Source organism: Nicotiana attenuata, unplaced genomic scaffold (assembly GCF_001879085.1).
Source record: "Nicotiana attenuata strain UT unplaced genomic scaffold, NIATTr2, whole genome shotgun sequence".
Lineage (NCBI taxonomy): Eukaryota > Viridiplantae > Streptophyta > Magnoliopsida > Solanales > Solanaceae > Nicotiana > Nicotiana attenuata.
The window spans coordinates 1,099,080-1,110,782 of NW_017670268.1; the positions used below are offsets into that span (position 1 = coordinate 1,099,080).

Sequence of the window (11,703 nt, forward strand, 5' to 3'; positions counted from 1 at the left end):
TATATATATATATATATATATATATATATATATATATATATATATATATATATATATATATATATATATATATATTATACATAGTTATACATATATTCTCTCCGGTCCATTTTAATTGAATTTTTGATTTTTTTTTTTGTGGTCCACAATATTTGATTTTTTCCAAATATTAAGAATGAATTAACTTCTTTTTTTCAAAGTTGCCCTTGGAGTAAAGAGTATAGGAGCATTTGTTATATTTTCAAGGAACAAAATAAGGTAAATATGGTCAATTTCATTGTTAACTAATGCTAAAATGTGAATTTCCTAATATGTATGAAAAAAGCCCAAAAATCAATTAAAATAGACCGGATGGGGTATTATATAGGAGTATGAATTATATATTTTATACATCCGTTAGCTATTTTAGTTTAAGCAGTTAAGTGAACGGCTATTTAGGTTAATTATTTTCAAGTTGAGTATTATCCAATAATTCCTAAATAGATTTCACTCTTAAATACTTTTTTTCCTGACCCCTTTTAACTTTTTCTTTTGTCAACCAGTGCTGGCTTCTTGGTTTAGACTGAAGTACCCACATATAGCCATAGGTGCAGTGGCATCTTCAGCACCAATCTTGCAGTTTGACAAAATAACTCCATGGTCAAGCTTTTATGATGCTGTTTCCCAAGATTTCAAGGTTTGTGATATTAAGCTTTTACAATGGATTAATCCCTGGTAACTCTACCATTAATTACTTCATTTTATGAATTTCGTAGTAATAAAAATACATGTCCTGCCGACAGAGGCGGATCCAGAATTTGAAGTTTATGGGTTCCTACCGTAATTTTAAATTAATATACAATAATAACTAGCTAGGTTCACAATTAGATATTTATAAATATTTAGTGGCTTTCTTAATAGAAATACAACGTCTATGCAAAAGTTACTGGGTTCCCGAAAACTCAATAACAACACTCTAAATCTGCCCCTGCATACCGAGGCGGAATTTGGAACTTGCTATCCTCTTCTTTTAAATAATCTTTTGATCCTACATGGCCCCGCTCATGCACCTTGATGCCCTTTTAAGAATAAGATTTAATTTATATACATTGGCACAAACGTCGCCTTGTTTACTAGGTTCAAAAAGAAATATAAAAAGATAGTAAATTTTGACAAAAGTTAAAATTTGAAATACTACTTATAAAAGTGCGATAAATTTAAAACTTTGAACTTAAAGGTTGAACCCATCAGGATCCACCGTTGTTGACCATGTAAATGAATTTTTACGCTCAGTATTTTCAACACGTTGTAACAAGTAACTTGACTTATTTATAGGTTACTAATCTCACTTTATTATGAAAGATTACTGTAATTATCTTTTATCTCGAATAGGATTTATTCATAAAATCTTTCTTGGATAAGAGACATTTTTGTTTTTTGCCCTCACAAATAGGAGGCAAGCTTGAATTGTTATAAAGTGATAAAGGGAAGTTGGACAGAGTTGGATGCTTTATCAAAACATGAAGAAGGCTTGACTAAAGTTAGTAAACTTTTCAAAACTTGCAAGTAAGTATATTTGAATATAGAAATAGACACATGATAATTTTTTATTGTAGCAAATTACAAGGTCAAATTTGATTCATTAAAATGATTTGGTTTATATATATTTTAGGGGTTTACATTCAGTTTATTCAGCTAGGGATTGGCTATGGGAAGCTTTTGTATATACAGCAATGGTAAATTATCCTACTGAAGCCAACTTTATGATGCCATTGCCAGCATATCCAGTACAAGAGGTAGCTAATTCTGCTTAATTAGCTCTAAATTGGTTTCAAAATCATTGCATTTAATTACATTTTTTTTTTTTATTATCAACTTTTGTTGGACTTGATATACATTGACAGCAGATGTGGACCCGGGGTTTGAGTATTACGGTGGTACCACTTTAAATAATATAACAAAATATAATTTGTAGGAGCACAGATTCGAACCTGAATTAAGCACTCCTACAAACCAGCGCCTCTGTCCAGCTTTTGTGCTTTTAGAGGAGCTTTTGTGCTTTTAGAGGGGCGCGTCAAATATTTAAGGCGTCTTCACTGTATATATAGATATATATGGAATTTATATACAATTTTTTTCTTTTTGCCGAGACCAACAGGTTCTGGTGACCGCCTCTCCCCAACGTAGGTCCGCCCCTGATTGATAGTGTAATTTTTTTTACAAAAGTCGGTATAGTTTAATCTGATATGACATGCTAGATACAATTTTTTATCCATTTACCAATTAATGTTTATCACAATGGTTACTTGTAGGTACCTTATAAGTTAATCTGATTGGCATAAATATTTTTTTACACCGCTCGTGCATAACACTTAATGCAACGACAATGTGAAGATTTTGTACATGATTAATTAGTTTAACATATTACATCAGATTAGTTATCATTTTTATCAGTTTACCAATTAATACTTATCATAAAACTTTATTTGTAATTATCTTATAAATGATCTAATTGTGTAATTTTCTTTAATTTTGTCAGGTGAATAAAACTTAAACTCTTTTTTTTTTATTAAGATGTGCAAGATAATTGATGGATTCCCAAAAGGAGCTTCCAAAATCAGCCGGGCATTTGCTGCTGCAAGTTTATATTACAATTATACACAAACAGAAAAATGTTTCAATTTAGAAGGTGGTGATGATGCTCATGGCCTTCATGGTTGGGACTGGCAGGTTTAGAATTCTTTACATAATTATCTTTTATTCTATTCCATTTATATTATTCTTTGTACTTATCAGAGGCAGATTCAGAATTTAGACGTGTAGATTTTGAAAAATATATCTAATTTATCTGTAAACTTCACTCAATTCTGAGAGATTAAGAAGAAATGATAACCGCCATTGTAGAAGAGAAGAAGAGAAGGGAAGCAATGGAACAGAGAAATCTGATTTTCTTATTAGAAAATGACGACTAAGGCTTATTACAAGTGGTCCCACTATCATTTATACAACTAATAATCTAACTAACTACTAACTATGGTTTAGGCTAACTAACTTAAGTTAATACAATGGTTAACTATTAGTACTATTAGTATCCTTTACACCCCCCCCCCCCCCCTCCCTCAAGCTAGGAGGTATGAAGACATTCTTCATTCCTAGCTTGGAAAGCAAGTAGTGATGCTGCATGGAAGTCAATCCTTTTGTCAATATATCAGCTTGTTGCTCTGTAGTAGACACATACACTGGAAGTATCAAACCAAGTTGAATCTTTTCGCGAATAAAATGACAATCAATATCAATGTGCTTGGTACGTTCGTGAAACACAGGGTTGGCAGCAATTTGAATAGCAGACTTGCTGTCACAATGTACTGAAACAGGCAATTGAATCTGCACACCTAACTCTTTGAATAAACCAACAAGCCACACGATCTCCGCAACCACGGAAGCTAAACTTCTGTACTCTGCCTCAGCTGAACTTCTGGAGATGGTGGTTTGTTTCTTAGATTTTCAAGAAATCAAAGAATCCCCTAACTTCACCATGTAGCCTGTAACAGATCTTTTAGTGGAAGGGCATGAAGCCCAATCAGCATCATAAAATGCCTGCAATTGAGAAGAAGGGGTAGAGGACATAAGAATCCCCATTCCAGGTTGTTGCTTGATATATCGAACAAGTCTGGTACCAGCCTCCATGTGTGATGTCTTAGGAGAGTGCATGAACTGACTAAGAGTTTGGACAGCATAGGAAATATCTGGGTGAGTAACTGTCAAATAAAGCAGCCTCCCAATTAATCGTTGATAGCTACCAGGATCAGTAAGTGGTGAATCATCCTTTAAGCCCAGATGTGTATCAAATTCAGCAGTAGTCAACTTTTGACTGAGTTCAACTGGTGCGGTAATAGGTTTAGCACCTGCTAGACCCATATCAGAAATAAGTTCCAATGCATACTTCCGTTGGTGCATTAGTATCCCATGTTGATTCCTGGCAAATTCAATGCCCAAAAAGAATCGAAGCTCCCGCAAGTCTTTGATTTTGAAATTCTTCTGCAGTACATCCTTGGTATCTTGAATGAGTGTAGCATCATCTCCAGTGATCAAAAGATCATCCACATAGACCAAGACAATGACAGTTTTCCCAGCAAGACATCTTGTAAACAAGGAGTAGTCGAGGTGACTTTGAGTGAAACCTGAAGCCAGTAGAGCAGAAGTCAATTTGATATTCCATTGCCTGGAGGCTTGCTTGAGTCCATAGAGTGACTTAAGCAGCTTGCAGGCCTGCTGTTTTCCTGCAGCAGCAGATAAACCCTGAGGCATAGTCATATACACTTCATCATTGAGATCCCCTTGCAAAAATGCATTGTAAACATCCATCTGATGTATGGCCCAGTTCTTAGATGCAGCAACTGAAATAATTGATCGAACAGTCACCATTTTTACTACAGGAGAAAAGGTTTCCTGATAATCCAAGCCCTCCTTTTGGCTATAGCCTTTTGCCACAAGCCTTGCTTTGAACCTTTCAACTTCACCTGTAGCTTTATACTTTATTTTGTATACCCATCGACAACCAATAGCCCTTTTACCATGGGGCAATGGCACCACTTTCCAGGTCTTGTTATCTTCTAAGGTTTGTATTTCAGCCTTCATAGCATCAATCCATCTAGGATCCTTAGTTGCTTCTGCATAAGACTGGGGTTCAGTCTCTAATGAAAACTTGGAAACAAAACTCTGGTATTGAGCAGATAAACCATTGTAAGCCACAACATCTGCAATAGGATACAAGCAATTGGCGGAAGAGTGAGGTCCTTTCCCTGGAACTACATAGTCCTTAAGCCATATTGGTGGCTTAGTAGTCCTTTTTGGCCTCTCAACAGGGTTGACAGTAGAAGAGTCAATAGCAGAGATTGGTGAAGCAGCTGGAGGAGCAATATCATGACTCACAGGTGAATGGGAAGTCATCTCTGTATCATCTGTAGGTAATAATCCTATTTGAGTTGGGTTATCTGTAGTTGTGGGTTGTGCAGCATCACTACTTGCATTCCAAGCTAGGAATGAAGAATGTCTTCATACCTCCTAGCTTGAGGGGGGGTGTAAAGGATACTAATAGTACTAATAGTTAACCATTGTATTAACTTAAGTTAGTTAGCCTAAACCATAGTTAGTAGTTAGTTAGATAATTAGTTGTATAAATGATAGTGGGACCACTTGTAATAAGCCTTAGTCGTCATTTTCTAATAAGAAAATCAGATTTCTCTGTTCCATTATCTGACCTCAAAACTTTAATCCTCTTATTAAACTGATTATGTATCATAGTGATAAAATTCTGTAGTAGGAGAATACCATCAGACTTGACTCTCATCAGGAAAGTCCAAGTCCATCTAGTATGATCATCTACAAGAGTAAGGAAATAGTGCATTCCATCATATGTAACAGACTTGTAAGGTCCCCATACATCCATGTGTATCAACTGAAAAGCATCCTCAGTTCTACTATGACTTATTGGAAAAGAAATCCTAGTCTGCCTTGCTAGTGGACATACATCACAATGGTTTATTGCAAAACTATCTTTATTAAAAGTAGGAACTTTCCTTAGGACAGAGATTGGAACATGCCCCATCCTCTTGTGCCAAACATTTGCACTTATTTTCTGTTGAACAGCTAGAGACTTCTGTTGTACAGCCATAGACTTCCTAGCATTTGCATTATACCTGATTCTTTGTGAATACATCACATACAGCCCATCCTGCTCTTTACCAGTCTCCTTCACCTTCCCAGTATAAAGATCCTGAAACAGACAAAAATCAGGAAAGAACATAGCATAGCAATTCAGTTCTTTTGTCAACTTAGACACAGACAAAAGATTGAATTTGAATGCTGGCACACATAGGACATTCTGGATAATGTCACCTCCAGTTAATTGGCAATTTCCAACTTGTGAAATTTGTGCAGAATCTCCTGTAGGTAATTGTACTTTCCCTGCATCATCAGCTGGCATAGCAGTATTAGATTGTAATAGACTTTCATCACCAATCATATGATTAGTGGCACCTGTGTCTATGATCCACTTAAAAATATCATCATCTGACTTACAAGTTACATTACCTGCCCCTGCCATATGAGCACTTGGTTCAGTAATGTTGGACTTGTTTAACATACGCAGAATTTGATTGTATTGATCCTGAGTGAACACAGGTGGTGTAAATTATGGGGTAGCAGTCTGTTGCTGTTGACCAAAAGCAAATGTCTGTTGATTCCCAGCAACCTGTTGGTCATAGGCATCAATGTTATACTGGTTCACATTCACATTGTTAGCCCGTCTCTTTGGTTTGAAATCTGGTGGAAAACCATTAAGTTTGTAACAATTCTCCTTGAGATGTCCCTTCTTTTGGCAGTAGTCACATTTCATCAACTTGAAACATTCAGCTCTGGTATGCCCTTTCATGTTACAGAAATCACAGTGTGAATTGTATTTTTTTTGATACTGCTGCCCTGTGCCTTTACTACCATAAAGAGCAGTTGGCTCAATTCTCTCTGTCATTGCACAATGTCCTCCGGTCAGCATTTTTTGGCTTTCATCTTGTATTACCATTGCATAAGCTTGATTTACATTGGGTTCAGGATTCATCATCAAAATATGAGATATGGCTTGACTGTATCCATCATTTAGTCCCATTAAAAATTGAAATAACTTTTGACGCTCCAAATATTGAGTGTGTTCCCTAGATTGCTCACTCTCATAACAAGGAGGAGGAACTATGGAATCATGCTCATCCCAAAGGTCTTTCAATTTAGAATAATACACAGAAACAGAGGAAACTCCCTGCGTAATAGTAGCAATTGCTTTATGCAAATGATATGCTCGAGAGGTGTTTACCTTGTCGAATCGTTCCTTGAGATCCTTCCGAACCAACACAGCATCAGAACGAAATAGGATTCCACTGAGTAGATCTGCATTCACATTACTCATTGACCATGAAACCACAATTGCATTACACCTTTCCCACTGTTTTTGAAGTTCTCCTTCAAAATCCTTCTTCACGACAGATCCATCCACAAAACCTAGTTTATTTCTTCCTAAGAGTGCAACTTTCATTGCACGACTCCATAATGTGTAGTTTTCCATCCCAATCAGCTGAATTCCTACCGATAGAGAACCTGGTGCATCTGAAGGATGTAAGTAGAGCGGATGTGTGTAATCGAGAGTTTGAGCCATGGAAATTACTCGATTAGCTGCTCCGTCTGAAGTATTGCTAGTCGATTCATCAATCGCCATTCAAGCAATTTAGGGTTTACAAACGATCTTCTACAATTAACACAATATGAACATGCATGGACTGGAATTCCTCGATTTTCACTTCAAATCCTGTGATAGATCCCTCAATTCAGTCACTAGAAGCTCTGATACCATGTAAACTTCATTCAATTCTGAGAGATTAAGAAGAAATGATAACCGCCATTGTAGAAGAGAAGAAGAGAAGGGAAGCAATGGAACAGAGAAATCTGATTTTCTTATTAGAAAATGACGACTAAGGCTTATTACAAGTGGTCCCACTATCATTTATACAACTAATTATCTAACTAACTACTAACTATGGTTTAGGCTAACTAACTTAAGTTAATACAATGGTTAACTATTAGTACTATTAGTATCCTTTACATTATCTATACGTATTTTTTTAGCATGGTATTTTTGTAGCTTTTTATCCGCAGATTTTTCTGTTATATGTTATTTCTCTCGCTCTAATTATCCTATCACCTTATCTCCTTATCTTGCGGTTGTTACTACTTGTTGTTTCCGCCTTTTTCTTTTATTTTTCTTTGAGTCGGGGGTCTACAGGAAGTAGTCTCTCTACCTTCACCAAGGTAATTAAGAGTAATTTCTGTGTATATCCTACTCCCCTCCCAGACCCCACTTGGTAGGATTACACTTGGTATGTTGTTGTTGTTGTCTATACGTATTTTTCAGTACCGTAAATACTGAGTTCAGTCAAATCCATAAACTCATTGTTGGATCTGCCACTGGTACTTATATTAAACTTAGTTTGGTTATGATGTGATTAAAATAAAATGATTCTTGAAATCTTGGTCTAATATATGCCTAATTTTTGTGTGTGTTTTTTCATGGTTTTTGAGTTAAGGCATGTACAGAAATGGTTATGCCAATGACTTGTTCAAATGAAAGCATGTTTCCTCCATCTTCCTATAGTTACAAGGAATTTACAGAAGATTGCAAGAAGAAATATGGAGTAGAGCCTCGACCACATTGGATCACTACTGAATTTGTTGGCTATGTGAGTTTTCTAATTTATATATTTTTTTGTTAACAAATGAAAATTCTCTTTACATATTTTTTATTCACGAAAATAAGAAGAAAAAAAATATGTCTATATTTCAGAGAATTGAGCAAGTTCTTAAGAGATTTGGCAGTAATATGATATTCTCTAACGGAATGCAAGATCCATGGAGCAGAGGAGGGTAAGTTAAGAGAATATAACTTCTATACATGTGACAAATAAATTAAATAATTTTTATATTTTTAATTTATTTAAAGATAATTACATGTTACCGTCTATTAAAGTTGAATTAGTAACATGGAAAATAAGACAAGTTACCTTACTTTCTATTCATTCATTTATTTATTCACCTCAAAAGGGTTAAAATACTTTTTTGTGGACTATAACTTCAAAGACAGATCTAGAACGTGTTTTCTGAGTTCGATTTAAAGTTTTGATTTCTGCTCGAGTTATGTATATGCGGCAAAAGAATTAAAATGCATACATATAATAAGAGCACATTTATTTTGAACTCATACACTCTATTTACCGTTACTCGAATTGATTTTTTTTCTTTTTGTTATTGTAGTGTTCTGAAAAATATATCAGCTAGCATTGTGGCGCTCGTAACTCAGAAAGGTATCATATGCTTCAATATATCATCTTCATTGATTTAAAGCATTCTGAAAATGATTGCAGTTGATTAGAGACATTGATTTATTTTACTACTAGTTTCATGTTCTAATTTTCTTAAATTTAATTAGGTGCACACCATGTTGACTTTCGCTCAAAGACAAAGAATGATCCAGACTGGTTAATCATGCAAAGGAAGCAAGAAGTGGCTATTATTCGAAAGTGGTTAGAAGAGTACTATAGAGATCTCAAACAAAATTAGATGTGATATGCATATTGTAACTTGATAGAGGCACATCATGTTACTTTGGACATTGTAAAAGAAATTAAAAAGCGTCGTCAGAGCAAGAGAAACTACTTCCATCTATATTTTCTTTGGGCGTTTTATGTACTAACATTTTACACTATCAAATCGCTTAATAGATAAATACAAGTAATATTTAGTTTTCAGGGTATAACCAGGCATCACCTTCGCCGATCCATTTATAAGTAGCTCATTACAAAAGTTGGCCAATTTATAAAATATTACTAATATTAGCCAATTAGCTATTAGTAGCAAAAAAATGTCAACTTTTGCTTTCTTTTGAGTGTGTATTATTAAAATAGATTGGGTACATCTTAAGGAGCTTGAATCTCAATTTTGGGATGATTTGGTAAAGTTTTGAGGTGGTTTGAATTGAAAATTCGAAACAAAAACTGAACATGAAAAAAATAATATGTGTATCACACTGTGTATCATTTGTGTATCACATATGTATCATATTTGTATCAATTGTGTATCACATGTATATCCATGTATACCTGTGCGTGAGATACATACGTGATACATGTTTGATACATGTGTCGCAGAAGAATTTTTTGAACTCGATTTAATTACGTATTTTGATACAAACCCAGTCCAAATCACCTCCAATCTTCCTCAAATTTTGTATATTGACTTATCTATATGTTTTCAATGAATCTCAACTATACCGATTGAAAAAGTTCCTTTTCTGCTTAGATTTTTGGAATATTGTATTTTTTTTTTTGTATTTCATCACCTTATTTGCTACTTCATCCATGAAATTTCCTTTCGGTCTTGCATCTAATGTTGCTAATCACGCTTGAAAATATGGAAGGTGATTTTTGCATGTGATTCTTTGAGAAAAAAAACCTTATCTATTTGGTCTTCCAACTTTATATGTGCTTGGCTAGTTTTGGTAAGTTTATGACTAATGGCTAGAGGTTGGTAAGTTGAGACTTATTTGGGACATTTATGTAAGTTTCAACACTACACGATCACCAACGCCAACCAACCAACCGTGAGCCACCTCCATCACCAATCACTTTTACATAAGTTTAAGGTTAACTGTAAGTCGGAACCAACCACTACTGGTCACCTCCTTTACTAGTCTTTATCGCTTAAATACCACCGTCGATCACTGCCACGCAACCATCATCTCTAGCCACTACAGTGCAACTACCATCACCAGCCTCTTCAACCAGCTACTATCATCACCAGCCACCATCTTTCAACTGTCATCGTTGACCCTACCGTCGCCCTTGCCATCGTTACTGGCTTTTAAAATAAGGTGCATCAAACAAGTAGTTTCTCTACACCGCAACGTAAATCAAGATCTTTTCTAATATTTTATAGATATAATATCTAATTGTAATTTCATTTAAATTTATATTAGTTTTTTTTAATAAAGATAAATTATAGTATACATCGTAGAGCTGCTTATCGGGCGGATTGAGCGGTTATTTACTCTTAACGGTTTGGCTTATTGGTTATTGGCTTTTAAATGTATTAATCCGCTAGCCACCCGATAAGATATCTGGCGGATTGGTATCGGTTTAGCTCTTATCGGGCGGTAATCGAGCGGTTTATCGGCCTAATTCAATCTATATTGCGTGCATTACAGAGGGTGTACTATCGCAACAAATATACTGAGTGGCAAGGTTTACATGTTCCACAAGCAGTTGAATTGTGTGAAGACATACACTCTCTTCTAGTAGTTCCAAGTTAGCCCGATGGTCAACTAAATGAGTCTCTTTCCTCTTTCACATGATGAATTTGAACTCATTACATGTTGAGAAGTTTGAACCAAGGTTGTTGATTATTACTATCGTTTTATGGTCCACTTTAACGACAACATTTATTTTCTACCGGAAGGTAAAATTACCATGTTAATAACCGATTTCACTTTTAATTTGGAGGTGATGCTGCCTTTTCTTCCTGCTACTATTATGTACTATCTGCTTGTGAATGAAAAGGCACTAGATTAGCGATGACACGTGTTTGATGATGGCAAGTTAAGCGAAACTTAAGGTCAATGGTAACGCTTGGCCGATTATGATACTGGTGGTGTTTGGATTGGATGCAGAACATAGAGATATGATATCACCGGTGGCGTTTGGATTGAATTTTATTTATATATATATATATATATATATATATATATATATATATATATTCTTAACGGGTTAACGAATTGTCCGTTAAGAAAATTGAATAATCCGCCCCCAAATCGATAAGACGTTAATGAAAAAATTTCAATCCGTTCCCCGTCCGTTAAACCGTTAACCCGATATCAATAAGCCATTAAGCTTCGGTTTAGATTCGGTCTTCGATTTCGGTTCGGTTTTGAACACCCCTAAATTACATCGGGAGAAAATAAACAATTTTAATTATTAAGTGTTTAAATCTTAAATAATCAAGATATTCATATTCAGACATCTTAATATAAACAAACACATTGTTCCTCACTTACAAAAGAAAAATTGGAGGAAAAACAAAAAACATGGCCTAGAAGTTAGAAAATTCCCAATAACATGTTCTATTTTT

The 11,703-nt window shown here is 35.0% G+C and overlaps 1 protein-coding gene across 2 annotated transcripts in view; it reads left to right on the forward strand.

Annotated features, from left to right (window-relative positions):
* The window catches only part of LOC109236999 (lysosomal Pro-X carboxypeptidase), an 11,512-nt gene extending 2,186 nt beyond the window's left edge, over positions 1-9,326 (forward strand). The window contains exons 3-10 of one of the 2 annotated variants that reach the window (XM_019403241.1): positions 543-676; positions 1,433-1,545; positions 1,652-1,775; positions 2,554-2,709; positions 8,109-8,261; positions 8,366-8,445; positions 8,833-8,882; positions 9,008-9,326. In XM_019403241.1, the coding sequence (XP_019258786.1) occupies positions 543-676; positions 1,433-1,545; positions 1,652-1,775; positions 2,554-2,709; positions 8,109-8,261; positions 8,366-8,445; positions 8,833-8,882; positions 9,008-9,138 (941 nt within the window). In that variant the 3' untranslated portion in view covers positions 9,139-9,326. The remainder of the gene's footprint in view (positions 1-542; positions 677-1,432; positions 1,546-1,651; positions 1,776-2,553; positions 2,710-8,108; positions 8,262-8,365; positions 8,446-8,832; positions 8,883-9,007) is intronic. The other variant, XM_019403242.1, reaches the window with a different exon arrangement.
* Positions 9,327-11,703: the final 2,377 nt, after the last annotated feature.